This window comes from Alexandromys fortis, unplaced genomic scaffold, assembly GCF_014885135.2.
Source record: "Alexandromys fortis isolate MF-2015 unplaced genomic scaffold, M_Fortis_MF-2015_v1.1 scaffold_28, whole genome shotgun sequence".
Classification (NCBI taxonomy): Eukaryota; Metazoa; Chordata; class Mammalia; order Rodentia; family Cricetidae; genus Alexandromys; species Alexandromys fortis.
The window spans coordinates 11909662-11925590 of record NW_026067901.1 but is presented as its reverse complement, the minus strand read 5'-3'; the positions used below and the strand labels follow the sequence as shown (position 1 = coordinate 11925590).

General features: G+C 50.5%; 1 protein-coding gene across 1 annotated transcript in view; it reads right to left on the bottom strand.

Moving 5' to 3' along the window:
- Positions 1–15929, bottom strand: part of Cerk (ceramide kinase) — a gene marked incomplete at its 5' end in the record, with an annotated part of 42373 nt that overhangs the window by 21720 nt on the left and 4724 nt on the right. The window contains 2 exons of the mRNA XM_050127748.1: positions 422–544; positions 1472–1585. Of these exons, the coding sequence (XP_049983705.1) occupies positions 422–544; positions 1472–1585 (237 nt within the window). The remainder of the gene's footprint in view (positions 1–421; positions 545–1471; positions 1586–15929) is intronic.

Below are 15929 nucleotides of genomic sequence, written 5' to 3'. Positions count from 1 at the left end.
AACAGGATGCCATGTTCATGGTGACAGAGAAATAGTCCCTTAGAACAAACTAACCAGGCACTGGGCTCTGCTGCATTTCAGAGGCCACACTCCCAGAAGGTAAGAGGTAGTTCCCCCACATCCTGCCCACTCCTCATATGCACCTGGAATGTATGTGCCTCCACTCTGCTTATAGAGAAAGAAACTGAGGCTTCGGGGCCTGAGGGATTTGTCTTCAGTTCCCCTGCTCATGAGCAGGGGCTGCGCCACTACTCCGGCTGCGGCGTCTACACACTTCTACTCCTCCACTGTGGCCCTCTACCTCACAAACATAAAAACAAATCAAAGGGAGCCATCACGTCCACCTGGGTCAGGTCACTGAGTCCCGCGTGCCACCACAGCTGTGCTGCCTGGCAACAAATCCGAAAGCTCGCGCACGTACTCAGGCTCTCCAGCAGCTCACGAAGGGTGTGCAGCCACAGGTGACACAGCTGCTCATCGGCACTCCAGAAGGTCACCTGTGCCGCCTTCCAGCGGTGATGGCGCGCTCGCTTCACACAGTGGACTGCACAGAAAGCAACACAGGTTAGCCAGGCCGACAGCCATGGCAGTGAGACCTCGCGGGCTGTGGGAGCTGCAGCGCCCTAGGTGTTCCTGGTCTCCCATTGTCATCTCACGGCAGGAGTGCCGGGATCACCAAGCAACCACCTTGGGGAGTTCAGCTGGGACCCCTTGCAAAAGATCCGCCCCCTCCTCCCTCTGCAGCTGGGCTAGTTGAGTTTACACCCACTATATAGAGGCTTGGATTAGGGCAAGAGGTTCTCATCTGATTACCCAGCCGAGCTCTACCACCTGGCAGGGCAGCCCGAGGCCAGGGGGTGGGGCTAGAATATATAGAGGCAGGGAAATTACAGCTGGGCTTCGTCTATGTGGCTAGCGGGAAGTCCTCACCACGGCAGGGTGAGGTTTTCCAAGGCCTACTGGGGGAGAGGTACCCACACCCCTGTAAGTAACCCCTCACCTATGTTCTGTAAAGAATCTCAATAAAGTCATTGGTTCCCTCAGTGACCTTTGGTGCTAAGCTGCCTGTGTTTGTCCTTGGGATCTCGGGAGGAGGGAGAATTTTAGCAACACATGGCAATCGCTTTATATTCTGAGTCACCTCCCCAGCCCAGAAAGAAGATATGAATCGTCGCTATCAGTAAATCTATGGGTCTGGAGAGATGGCTCAGTGGTTAAGAGCACTAGCTCTTCCAAAGGTCCTGAGTTCAATTCCCAGCAACCACATGGTAGCTCACAACCCTCTGTAATGAGATCTGGCATCCTCTTCTGGTTTGCAGGCATACATGCAGACAGAACACTATATACGTAATTAATAAGTACATCTTTAAAAGAAAATAAAGAGTCTATGAAAATAAGCCAATCACTGACCCGACAAACACCCTTCTCTGTGATCTACATGGAGGCCTGGTAGGCACCCAGGCTCCCTCACCTGTGAATGCGAACGGGTTTTCCATTTTCTGCCATCGGCCACTAGAGGACTGCTTCTCGTGAACATGTGTTTCCTCAACCGCAATGATCTCTGACACCGGCACGGAGCAGGCATCTGCAAAGATACCACGTTTAGATCTAGTGCGACAAAGACAGAGACCAGCAACTCCAAAGGCTGCAGATGCTCATTTCTCTTCTCGTTAGACACCCAAACAGAAAGGAAGGCTAGGGCTGGGGAGACGAGACGGCTCGGAGGGTCAAAGTGCCTGCCTCCAAGCTTGAGGGCCTGAGCTGGAGCCCTGGAATCCGCACAGGTGGAAGGAAAAAGCAAACTTCCGCAGGTTGTCCTCTGGAAACCACAGGCACACCACGGCAACAGCCCCCTCCCATCACTCCGAGCTAAGTAACAAGAGGCAGCTTGATGTCATCAAAGGAGAGGTCCAGGCTGTGACTTTTCATGGGGTCTGCTCAGCCATTTAAGCCACAATGCTGGGGGTCTCCTTAGACATTTAAGTGCTGATCTCTTTGAGTCAGCCATTGTACTGTAGGTGACATGTGTTCTGGACACGTCCTCTGTTCTGATGGGCAGAAATTGGCTTAGGGACCCAAGTGAAATGGGAGACATATAATACAGGGCCACCAAGTATTTGAGAGTCGGGGTCCAGCCTGTGAAGAAGGGTTCTGGAGAGGCTTGAGTCTGATTGGATGCAAAAGACATGACAGGATGATTGGATGGGCCCAGACAGAGCAGGGGGTCTCAACTTGTGGGTCTCGACCCCTTTTGGGGTCGCACATCAGATATCCTGCATATCAGATATTTACATTACAATCCATAAGAGAAGCACAATTATAGCTATGAAGTAGCAATGAAATGATATTATGGCTGGGGGGACATCACGACATAAGGAACTGTATTAAAAGGGTCACAGCGTTAGGAAGGTCGCGAACCACTGGCCAAGAGGATGACAGCCCCAGACAACCTTTGGGTTTCATTCTGTTGTTCTGAGATACCTAAGGTCTCACTCTGCATGCCAAGTTAGCCACGTCCTCTCAATCCTCCCGGCTCAGTCTCCTGGGCGCTGGAATTACAGGACTGCTCCGGCATGCCTGGTGCCAAACAATCTCTCTAGCCCAGCAGCCCAGAGAGAGGTCGACTGACCCAAACTTGTTTGAAGCACGCTGCAATTATCTGGCTTGGATCAAAAGGAAATTCTAGGCTGGGCACGCAGCCGTGGGAAATGACAGGCTCTGACAGAAGCTATGGGCTGAAGTAGTGTGGTCAGGAAGGTAGAGAAGATTATAGACAGCGACGCCCTCTTTGAACACAGGCTGGACTCCAGGATGCTTCTTTATGAATCCTGCTGTGTTTTTGTACAGAAGAATGTTGCCTGCTATGGCTGGTTCCCTTGGTTGGCTCTGAACCCTGCAGCCTAGCTAAAACCCTTCCATCTCTGCAACAGCTAAATTAGCAAGCCGTGTTGGGTAGGGCCTGGATCCTTTTGTGTTAGTCTTCAAGCTGTTGCCGTGGAAACTGGGTCATCAGAACCTGGGGAGGTGCCACCTGACCTGTGACAGGATGGCAGTCCTCTCCTAGCGTCCTCAGAGGCACACACACTAAGGAGGGACTGAGCTAAGCAGAATCAAGCCCAGTGCTCTTTGGAGCCTGCTGTGCCACGCCGGGTCTGGGGCCACCTTCAGCTAGCTCTCCTCAGGCAGCTGCTTCCTGCGGTTCCGATTCTTCCACCACTTGTGTCTCCAAAAGTCAGTTTTCACCTGCTTTGGATTCTGCCCTCCCTCCTGACCCCCTGCCCACCACACACACGCACACACGCGCGCACACACACACACACACACGCACACACACACAGAGCCCTCACCATGCCACACAGGTGAGTGCTGCTGTTCAGGGCAGCCCTTGTGGCAGATATTTCTTTCTTCCACGGCTAACCCACCTTCAGCATCTCTGGAGGCGTGAGTCTGGCCTTCATGGAGCGCCCTCCAAATCTTGCACCGCTTGTGACCTTGCACTCAATTCCCTGGACCACCTGACCTCCGACTGTCTACCTCCTGTGAAATCAACCAGGCTCACAACAGGCGCCCAAGCATAGGAACCGAACAGCAGCGAGGCAGTGACCGACCCTTTGATGAAACCGCCTGTGCTTGGAGTCTCAGATCACTGAGTGCGGACCCCAAGGGTCTCCCCATGCCTCTACCTCACAACGGTGACTGTCCATAAGAAACAGGTCACAACGGCTAAGCACAAGAGTGGAGTAAGATAAGCTTCTAATATTCAGAGGACCAAGAGGCAGGCGATGGCCATGTATTCCATCACGAAACAAAAGGCACCAGCTACCCACAAGACAGCTCACTTTAAAGGGTGACCATGAGCCAGGCAGTGTTGGCACACGACTTTAATTCCAGCACTCCGGAAGTGAAAGCAGGTGAATTTCTGAGTTCGAGGCCAGCCTGGTCTACAGGGTAAATTCTAGGACAATCAGAAACCCTGTGTCAAAACAACAACAACAACAAAAAGTGTCGACAAGCCGTGCTTATTTTAACACATTCAGAGGCTTCAGAAGGAAGAAGAGGGCAGTGTCCTAATGTGTCACATGCTCTGCTGGCCAGACCCCAAAGGCCATGCTGCACCAGGGTCACCACAAAGCCACGCAGCCCACATGCATTCCTTAGCTGCTGCGGCACACAGGCTACACCACGGCTCATGTGATATTGGCACTGTCCCTTGGTAGGAACAAAGCTCTAAAAACAGCATTGCTCAGACACCCATGAGCATAACCCAAGGGAGGAAAAAATAAAGAACTAGGGTAAGTCACATGAGGTATCAGGAGGGACTCAAGCCCCGCGGGGAGGGGCTGGGGAGGTCTTGTGGTCAGGCGGGTGGCCCAGGAGGTTCTGGGAGCTGCAATAGAAAGGGAGCAGAGACAAAGGCATTGAGGGACGAGGAGCAGGGGTTGCAGGGACAAAGGGACTCGGAGACGGGAATGTCATGTAGGGCCTATGAGACGGTAGCATCACCCTGCTGGGGACCGGGCTAAGTTGAAAGAAGGTAAGGGGTAAGACACTGTCAATCATAAAAGGACAGTTCAATGACAGGTGACTTCGGAAAACTGGTCTAGCCACGGAGCTCTGCCTCCTGCACCCCTGTGTAGCAGGCAAGGCCACCTCTGCACACGGTCATGTTACAGGAAACCGATACTGTCACAGAGCTCAGTGGGACAACTGAGTGAAGACGAGGCACTGGAGGAGATGGCAGCTGGTCCCCTCAGGGCAGCCTGCCCCTCCCACACATGCTTGGCTCTACAGTCTAGACCATAGGGAAGGTGTCCACACACCTGGACGGCCTTGTGGACACCTGATGACATCAGCCACAGCAACTGAGAGCAAGTGGGGAACATTGGCAAATGACTGACTGAGAAATGGGAATCCCGGGTCCCTTCTGTTCCTATAGAGCGCTAATATTTTCTCTGGTGGGTGATCTCATACACAGCCAGCAAGGTCATAAGGTCCACAGAGACTTGGTGGCCCTCAGGCCTGTGTGACACTGGCACTGGTAACAGGCCGCCCTGCAGGGATCTTTTGCTATGAAGGGGAAGGAACGAGACAGCCAGGGCAAGGCCTAGCTCATCTGGCCCAAGGATGGAGTCCTGTGCTGTCCAGGCAGCAGCTGGGATGTGCCCACAGCTGCCAATACTCCCATGTCTCTATGGTCACACGCTCGAAGCTTGTCAGGCAGCTTCTGTGCTGAGTGGTGTTACTCCAGGGTCTTGTGACCACAGGAGAGCATGGGTGGCCATCATTAAACGAGTCCCCTTCCCTTTATAAAGTAATGGCATGCTATCACTCTGGGCAAATGTCCTCGATCGTTACACAGGATATTAAACTCCTTTCCAGGGTCCCACAGTCAAACTCAGGGCCAGCCTTAGAGCAGGAGCTGTGAGTGTCCGAGACACAAATTGATTGACAGATGCTCTGGTCCACAGCCCTCAGGACCAAATCCCCATTAAGCAGTTCCTACTTGTCCCCACCTAGGTACCACAGTGCCCAGCTAATCCTGTCACTCACTCTGCTGGTCCCACAGCTGACCTGGGGACACACAGTGTTGTTCCTGGGGCCCCCGTCATTCTAAGTGACCCTGTTTATGTGGCTGTCCTCCTGAGAACATGAAAGTAGGCCCCAACCTGTAATGGCTACAAGGCCATTTCACTCTAACCCAGTGCCCAAACACTACCCCGATGAAGCAAGCGCCCACAAGGGTCCTTGCCTACCCCATTTGGAACTCTGGATGTATCCCCATCAGCCTGGCCAATCCTGGGTCCAGCCTTGAACTCCCTATTACCAGCAGTGTTTTTCAAATCCTCCCCCACACTTGACCCGAGGGCCTAGTCAAAGCAATGAGGTCCCCCCCTGAGTGTCACCTCCTTGCAGATGGCATGAGGACATAAGCACTTAGACATCGCTATCTCATTCAAGCCAGAGCAAGTTTCAGCTCCTGGCACTGTCTTTTAAGAAGTCTACCAAACACCCTTTTCTTTCAGCATCTAAGAGGTTAGAATGCCACCTGCCTCCTCCCACCTCTGCTGCATAGGCCAGGTGAGCTTCGGCCCCTTCCAGACATCCTTGCCTCGTGAGCCCCCCACCACTCCAGCTTCTCACCGGCAGGGTGAGGGAGGCTGTCTTCAAGGGGTCTGAGGAGACGGTTCAGTAGATAGAGCGCTTGCTGTACGAGCATAAGGACTCAAGTTCGATCCCCAGCACCTACTTAAATAGCCAGTCAGTGGGGCGTATACTTGTAACCCCAGGGTTTGGGGGGGTAGAGGCTGGAAGAACCTCGGGGTTCCCTGGCCAGCCAGTCTAGTCCCAGCTCCCAGGAAGAGACACTGTCTCAAAATAAAATGGGGGGGGGGGGGCAGAGCTAGAGAGATGGCTCAGTGGTTAGGAGCATTGACAGCTCTTGCAGAGGATCTGGATTCAATTTCCAGCACCCACTTGGCAGTTCAAAACAAACTATCTGTAACTATAGTTCCAGGAGAGCCAACACTTTCTTCTGGCCTCTATAGACACCAGGAACCCATGGTACACATACATACATTCAGTCAAAACACTCACGCGCAGAAAATAAATACAAAATTTTTTAATTAAAAAAAAAAGGTGGTGAGTGAATGAGGAAGATGCTTTATGTCAATCCCTGGTCTCTACACATACACACGTAACTTCACACACATGCTTCCCTCACATGCACACATGAATGCAGACAGCACACACACCCAAACCCCCATGCATACACACACAGAGTCTTTGTTTTCCAAAACACTACTCCAGTGTAGGAAGAAGGTAGGCTTGTGCTTATGAGGACACTCTTCTAGATGGCACACCAGGGTGGGCTATTTTACCCGGCCTGGCACATCTTACAGATCTGTAGATAGTTTGCATGTGTTTGGAGCTCAGTTCAGCGATGTTAGAACAGTCTGCCCTGGTCCCAGAGCTGTTCTATCTCTTTCCTGCCTTGTTCTTCCACCACGATGGAGCCTCTGCCTGCGACACTAGCTGGGCCCTTTTTCATTTCTAGACAGCAGAGCTAAACCCGAATGCACCTTCGTTCGCTGTTTCCACTCATCTTCTGACAGTAAAACAATCGACATTAAAAACAGTGCTGGGGAGTTGGAGACATGGCTCAGTGGTTAAGAGCACTGACTGCTCTTCCAGAGGACCCGGGTTCAATTCCCAGCACCCACATGGCAGCTCACAACTGTCTGTAATTCCATTTCCAGGGGACCCAACACCCATGGCACAACACCAATGCACATAAAATAAAAAATTCAATTAAATTAAAAACAAGCAAGGCAAGGTGGTGGGGGTGCATACCTTTAATCCCAGCACTCGGGGGGGGGGGGCAGAGGCAGGTGGATCTCTGTGAGTTCAAGGCAAGCCTGGTCTACAGAGTGAGTTCCAGGACAGCCAGGACTACACAGAGAAATCCTGTCTTGAAAAACAAACAAACAAAAATTAAAAAAAAAAAAAATACTGATTCAAATAAGACAATGTCATAAGTTTAACACTGTTCCTGTTCGATAAATCTTCCCAAACATGGACTGCAAATCTGTAAGTGAGTCTTGGCTAAAACTCTGATTACTTTTGCTGACAATGGACAAATTCTCCTGCCCTTCTCTTCGGGCCGAGGTGACTCATGGGTGCGCAGCTCGCCCTGTTATGCAGGCCATCGCATTCCAGAAAGGAGTCAGCTGCCCTTGGCAGGGGAGGCTGGCCTGCTGGTTCTTGTCATGGGGGGAATTTGCCAGTGTCTTCTCCACAGCCCGCTGCAGAATTTGCAGTCACCAGCTTGCCTCGTGGAGCGTACAGGCACCAGCTTCTCGCACTTGCTGGCTCTGTTCTGTCTGTGTGCACCGTGGTCATAGTGAGCTGTGACAGAAAGCAGTGCCCTGGATGCCCATTGGTTTCTCACACGCCTCAAGGGCAACAAGGTTCATCAGTGATCCACCCAGGTGTGCACACATCTAAGCCCACACATAGCAGACAAGGGCCAAGATAATGGGAATAAGCCACTTAGAAGGGCTGCCCATGGCCACCTGGGACGCCCAGGGCATAGAGATCAAGACAACAAACTGGACTCAGTGGCACACACCTGGAATCCCAGCCTGGGTGAGCTCACTGGCACACACCTGGAATCCCAGCCTGGGGAACTGGAGGCAAGAGGATGAGAAGTTTGTCATCAAGGTCACAACTGGGGCCAGTGAGATCGGCTGTGAGGAGGAGAAGAGGAGCAGGAACAAGAGAGCTGCACCCCTAGTGCCCTCTAGCAAAGGTCATACAAAGGCTGAGGCTACCGCCCCACCGGAAACAGGTGTGAAGTAGCTCTAAGCACCTTGGCCTGCATGCACCCCGTCTGTACAGGCACCTGAGCAACAAGGGCTCCCAAGAGAGCTGGATGGGGAACAGGTCTCACTACCCTGCAATTAGACAGCAGTCAAATTTCCCTGGCAACAGGCCACTCCACTGCATTTGCCCCGTGAATACCTGCCCTCCATTGAAACTGTGGGTAAGTACTCCACACACAGGACTCAGGGAATGCAGACGTACCACACAGGTCCGGCCTCTCTGAGTAACAATTCTCTTTTGAGAGTGGCCAATCTGTCTGATCCCTTCCCGCTGGGCTTTTCCACGCTGATGCAAACTCCGCCTGTTGCATCATCAAGGGAGCTGACAACAGACAACAAAGGGACCTAGACGCAGGAGTCACCAGATGGAAGCTCTGAGGTGGCTGTGGGCCTCCCGCCTGCTGAGGCATGCCTGAAGTCTTTGAGTAGGCACAGAGGCAAGCTCTCAGGAGAGCGCCAATACAAATCGGAAAAGCTTTGTGGCTAAAGCTAAAGCTGTGAGCTGAGCTCAGCGGACAGAACGTGGAACAATGAGGAGAGGCGGGGTCCAAGAACTGGGTCAGTAGGAACAGTCTCCTCAGAAAACACAGGCACCTTCGACTCCTGAGAGGGACTAACTGGCTGTGCCTCCCCTTGCTCTTCCCTATTGGATATCAGATATGGAACCCACAGAAGAAGGTTCAGAGAGGCAGAGGGACAAGGCAGCTGCCCGGGGTTTGAGGGCAGGAAAGGGGCCCATGATTTCCTTTTGAACCAAAGAGCTCTGATCTGGAGTGGAAGAAACCAGCCCAAAACGTCAGTGTGTACAGACAAGAGTGTCAACATGTGCCGGGCAGGGCGTGGCATGGCAGCACACACCTTTAATTCCAGCACTCAGGAGGTAGAGGCAGGAGGATCTCTGTGAGTTCGAGGCCAGCCAAGGTGGTTGGTTACATAGAGAAACCCTGTCTCAAGAAAGACAGAAAAGAGGGTCAATACAAGCCAGCCCCCTGCAGCCACAGGGCAGGGCAGGGGTGTCCTCTCAGGACAGGCAGAGCTTTGAACAAGAACCACCATGCCCCACTGAAAAGGCCAGCCCTCCTTTTCCAACCAAGCCAGCTGTGCTGTGCTTCAAGATGCAAGCACCTAAGAAGGGAAGCTAGAAACACTGTGATCATACCCACTCATACAAAGAAAGCAGGGGTTGTTGTGGGAGCTCGACCTGTTCAGTCGATGACATTTGGAGGTAACCTAACATGGTCATGGCTTTCTCTGCTATGAGACAGGATAAGAATAGAGGTGGGGGTGGGGGTGAGAGGGTGGAGGGCTTCTTCGGCGCCATTCAGTGACCTGGTTCAGAGCTTTCTCCATCCTTCCATGGTGGAGGAAGAGACAGGGGCTTCGCTTCCCCCACTGTATCTGTGAGTGTGTGTGTCCCTATTTCATTCCTTAATAAATAAGTTTTCTTCCCAAGAGCATCCATGGATTTCTCACAATAGGAGTAGGCATGCTAATACCAGATAAAGCATCCATGGATTGCTCATAATAGGAGTTAAGCATGCTAATACCAGATAGACTTCAAACCAAAGAAACTCTCCAGAGATGGAGGGCCCATTGTATAAAGAAATGTGGCCAGTCTCTGTGTGTGCATTAAAAAACAGCTGTAGAATGTGGATGTGAAAACCAGTGGAACTGATGGAGAAATAAATGAAATTCCAGCTGTTCCCCGCACAACAACAGAACACTGGACTGGAAAGCAAAGAACAGCGTGCAGAACTCAGCGTTGCCGTCACGCTTCAAGGACAAGGACAGTCCTCTAAAGGCGGTGAGGTACATCCTTCCTGAGAGCTAGCAAAGCATACACCAAAACTGATTCAATCTAGAGGTCTTGATAGGGTTCATTTTCTCGGCCATTTAAAGAATTAAAAGGCAGGAAAAACTTCAAGCAGTACAGGCAACAGCAGAGAAACCTCAAGCACCCTAGACAGAATCAGCAGTGGAAGGTCAGCAATTATTGGGGGTGGACACACACACACACACACACACACACACACACACGACAGATACACATAGAGAAACACCCTCTGCTGCCCCAAATCCAATCTCTTCTCCAGGGCTGGGGTTTTAAAGCCTTTGAAGGGTTTTCCTCCCCTAGTTTAAGCTTGGTCGGTTTGAAGAAAGCTGGGCTAGTTGATCGGCCCAGAACTATCGGGGCGGGTGATGTGTCCTGAGCAGGCCTTGAACTTGTTGAGCCGGTCCAAAAGCAGGAGGCCTTCTGCTGTGAGACAAAAGCCTATGGAGCGTTTTGTTTTGTTTTGTTTTAAGCTGCAGACTTTGGTTTCAAGTCAGGAGGGTGAAGAAGCTAGTCATTTTGGAAATCCTTCACTTTTATTACCCAGCCAAGGCCCCTCTCCCTAAGCTATCAGCCCAACAGAGTCTACTTCCTAGTCTGTCGAAACTATCTATCTAACCAGGAGACCCTAAAATATACTTCAACTATCTACCTTCCCAGGAGTCCCTGAGTTGTACAGTGTTATCCCCGTCCCCAGCAAAACAGCCATCAAGGCATCAGCTGTGGCTGCTGGCAAGAATCCATCCAGGAAGGTCTGTGCGTTGTTGCCATTTCCTCAGAGAAGGAGGGGTGGAGGAGGGTCACTGGAGCCATCCCAGTGATTCCAGCCGTTTGTATACAATTTTGCCCTAATTGGGGGCTGGGCGGGGGGGGGGGGGCCTAGAGTGTATAGACCGGAGAAGGCAAGGGGAAGAAGGGGAAGGGAGCCATTATCCATGCTGGGTACAGACCTTCCAGAATGGCTCCTCTGGGGGATCACCCATACTCCTGCCACCTGTCACCTATGCTTTGTAAGTAAGCCTAACAGACTCATTGCTTCTCCAGGGTGAATTTTGGTGGAGTGGACTGGTTTGTAATTAGGGCCTTATGAGGCAGAGGGGTGACACTGCTTCATTCCCCCTCAGGATGAAAACACGTGCAGCACCCCAGCAGGCAGACCAGGGAAGACTCTGGCCCTATGTGTCCTTGCATCTTGATTGTAAACACTGGCTGATTTAAGATTCTATGAACCCAACTGTTCTGAGAGAGGTGTTACAGGGGCTTAAGGCTCCACCACTACTACAGGCGCTGTTCCTCGGAGGGGCTGAGTCCAGTTTGCCTTCCGCCTGCAGACACCTGCCACAGCTAGAAGGGAATCCCAAGCAGCAATTTTTCCAGGCATCAGTTGTTGGATTTTTTGTTTTTTAGGTTAAATTGTTTCTAGCTGTCTGGATTCAGTGCTTTTACAATTTTGCAAGACAGAATGCTGTTAGACCCTCTTTGCAAAAAAAAAAAAAAAAAAAAAAAAAAAAAGACAGGGCACAGGGATGGCAGCCTACAGCCAACAGTCCCAATTCAGGCTGCTGGCTGCCTTTGCAAATAAAGCTTTATTGGCACACAACCATGACCCTTTATTGATATAGTGTCTGTGGCAGCTTATACACTCAAAAAGTAGGGCTGAGTAACTGGATGGCCCACAAAGCCAAAGAAGATTCTGTTATTCCTGTTTAGACGATGCTTGTCTTAATGTCAGACTTTATTTTTATTGGACACAGGGTCTCACAGCTGGTCCCCAGGGGGCCTGGCTCTTTCAAGCCTCTTAACCTTGGAGAGCTGGGGTCACACCCACTTGCTAACTTATTTTAGATTACTAAAACTTTAGCACGCAGTCAGAATGATTACAAGGTTATGTAATTCAAGGACTGCTGAATAGGCTGGTCAGTTCTCAAGAGTCACAGAACCACCAGCAGAGGCGGCTGTGTGGATGCTCCCTCCCAGCCTCGGCCCGATGAGACGTCTCCAATCCAAAGGTCTCCCACGGTCACTGCACTGATCTGGAAGGAGACTGTTTCCCACATGGGCTGACATTATTACCATTTATCTCCTGTGCAGATACTCAGAGGAAATGCATGCCACTGACTTTATGTAAATTGGCTGTTTCTGTTGCTTCTGACCTCATAAAGGGACACGACTGAGTCTGCACGGCTCTGTTAAGTCGACACCTCCATAGGCAGCAATTTACACCAACACCTTCATGCCAGGGCAGTGAAAGGGTTTGCACAAAACCTTCAGCCTCCTCACACCTGGCTGGCCTCCAACCCACATTCCTCTAGGGCATGGTTCTCAACCTTTCTAACCCAGTGACCCTTTAAGACAGTTCCTCATGCTGTGGTGACCTCCCCACACACACCATAAAATTATTTCAGTGCTACTTTATAACTGTAATTATGCTACTGTTATGAATCGTAATGTAAATATCTGATATGCAGGCTATCTGATATGTGATCCCTGTGAAAGGGTTGTCTGGCACCCCCAAGGGGTCTTGACCTCTGCTTTAGAGGGAAGGAAAGGTGGGTGGACATCACCAGCACGAAACCCCCTCCTCCCTCTCCTGCTTCTCATCCATGATGACCACGGCAACACTAGGGCAACCTCTGCATCTCCCATCCTGATGAGAGACTGAGCCAGGGGCCAAACCCCTGGTAGAGGGAGGGCCTGAAGTCTGACTCCACTGCTGAGCAAGGATAGTGAGATGTCCTTCACACTGCATCTACTCAGAGGATGGAGGAGCCCTCAAGGAGTGAGGAGGCAGGCGGAAGAGGACTCTGGCACGGAGCCTGCCTCGGAGGACAGAGATGAAAGGAACACACCACAAAAGACATCACACACACACACACATACAAAATGCCTAGCAGAGGAAAAGCCCCCTGAAGGGCAAAGCCCATTCTGGATCCTGAAGGACTCTGGGCTGGAGCGAGAGGAAGGCTGACCTGGGAAAACACCTTTGTTAGAAAGGACCAGGGGTGAGAAGAGTCAGGGACCCAGTACATCACCCATGGCTCAGCTCTGCTGCAGAGCAGGTCGGAGGAGGTGAGCTAAGGTCGGGGCGGTCATGGAAGATGGTGCATGGCATGCAGCCTTGGCAGGTGGGCAGCTGTGGTTACACAGAGGGGTGTCAAACAACCGCAGCATGGACAAGCCAGCAGGACTAACCTGGCAGAATTGTTTCTTCAAGCTTCCCACCCTGATGTCTGGGGTTCATCTATCACAGGAGCGCCCCAAGTGGGGAGGGATAGAGAACAGAACGTCAAGGATCCAAGGTCAAGGTCAGAGGTCGGAGGACAATGAACTTGTAGGCAGCAGCTGTCTGAACTGTTTTGTGGCCAAAAGAACAGAACTGGACTCGGTGAAACAGAGAGGAGGTGTGAGACCAGCGAAAACTGACACACTGAGAGCCCAACACAAGAGCAGCCAGCTCACGGGCCTGTGTGGTGTGAAATGGTGGCTGTCTCCAGTTTGACAGTTGGAACCAAATCATAAAAGAGTAGAGACAGCTCTTTCCCATAGCTGGCAACATGGAGGCCACACGACGCCTGGAGTCACTGTAAAAGGCTAAACCAACAAGAGTGTCAGAGTTCTGGCAGCCTTCCTCACGTCCCCAGATGGGCAGACACAGTCAAGCTGTCCAAACATAACGGACTTGCTCCCTATGATGAGAACTGGCTTCACACACTAGGAGCTTCCACACCACAGGGCCTGTGCCAACAGTACTGAGAGTAGGCTCCATGACCAAGATCTATGGGGCCCACAGAACAACACTGGCAGGTCTAGCCACTTAGAGTGTGGCCTACCATGTCCTTCAAGCCCTACAGGGGCTGAAAATGGGAGGAAAGGTCCAAGATGAGGGTTTCAAGCTAACAGCTCAGGAACAGATGCACTGGACAGGTGGCAACTGCCAAAGAAAAGGACTAAAGGATCTGTGTTAATAAATTGACAAAGAGAAGGGGGAGGGCTGACAAGATTGAGGGCAGGTTGGGGAAATGTAAAGGAAAAATATCAGCAAGGTCTCAACAAACACAGACATTGTATCTTCAAGAGTAACGAACACCCTACAAAATAATGTTTGGTTTCCTTAGGATACATAGTCAAAAGTGGAATTGAAGGTGTGGATAGTGGAGTGTAGTTTGTTAGCAAAGCAGGCACTTAGCATGTGTGAGGCCCTAGGTTCCACCCTCAGCACCAAGAAAAGAAGAAACAATTAGATGCTGAGTCAAAGAAAATAATATTCCTATTTTCGAGCTATTGAGATTGCTTTCCCAAAACAGCAGAGCAGTTACTGCTCTGGTCCTCCTGCTGGGGTTCCTGAAGCATCTCCAGCAGGGATGCTCTGCAGCTCAACCTCCCAGTCCACAGACTGGGGACAGCATCCCTGTGGCATCCTCTCAGGTGCTTGGCCTCCACTCAGGGCTCTGTTTCCATGAATGGGCATCTATCTGCCAATCATCTATTCATTTATCTTTCATTTATTTACCATTTACCCACCTATTAATAATCTATTGTTTACCTATCAATAACTTAACAATGATCTATCAGTTTCTTTTTATTAATATGTCATCAATTATCCACCATCTAACTATCTTTCTATCATTTATCGATAATTTATGAGTCACCTAGATGTCGATCATCTATTCTTTCAATATTTTTGTTTATGTCTTTGTCTTTCAATAGTTTTGGAGACAAGATCTCAGTATGTAACCCCAGGTGGCTCTGAACTCATGTCCTCCTGCCTCCATCTCTTAAGTGCTGGGATTATAGGTGTGCATTTCCATTCCTGGTTACACTTTCCTTCCAATTTCACTTTGTTTTGAAACAGAGACTCACTGTATAGTCCAAGTTGGTCCCGGTGGTCATCCCCTTCCCTCCCAAGAGCTAGGATTATAGAAATGTACCTGATTATGGATATGAGACCTGACTTTAATTTTCACAGATGCTTAAAACTTTTTTTTTTTTTTAGCCGGGCGATGGTGGCGCACGCCTTTAATCCCAGCATTCTGGAGGCAGAGGCAGAAAGGTCTTTGTGAGTTCAAGGCCAGCCTGGTCTACAAAGTGAGTTCCAGTACAGCCAGGACTGCTACACAGAGAAACCCTGTCTTGAAAAAAAAAAAAAAAACAAAAATAAAGCTGGACGGTAGTGGTGCATGCCTTTAATCCCAACACTTTAAGAGGCAGAGGCAGGCAGATCTCTGTGAGTTTGAGGCCAGCCTGGTCTACAAGAGTTAGTGCCAGAACAGGCCCCAAAGCTACAGAGAAACCCTGTCTTGAAAAACCAAAATAATAATAATAATAATAATAATAAATTAGTTAATTAATTAAATGAAAAATAAAACCAGTAAAAAGAGATGGGAGCCTTCAGGTGCAGAGTTGAGCTGTGTGTGATTGTGTTTCTATGAACCACTTGCAGAGTGAAAGCCATCCCTTGGAGACAGCTGGGCAGAGATCTACCTCAGAACAGCACAGGGGGAGGGAGAGGTTCTGGGCTGCAGCTCCTGTGCCCTATCTTGGCTGTGTTTACACAGGTGCAGAGTTATCAAAACACGTCGAACTGTGCCCTTAAAATATGAGGATTTTATTGCAGGAGAGGCAGATCTCGGTGAAGCTGCTCTTTTAGAAAATACCCTGTTTCACAACAGCGAGATAATATGGAAAACAGGCTGCAGTTATTTACCTCGCTCCCCCCC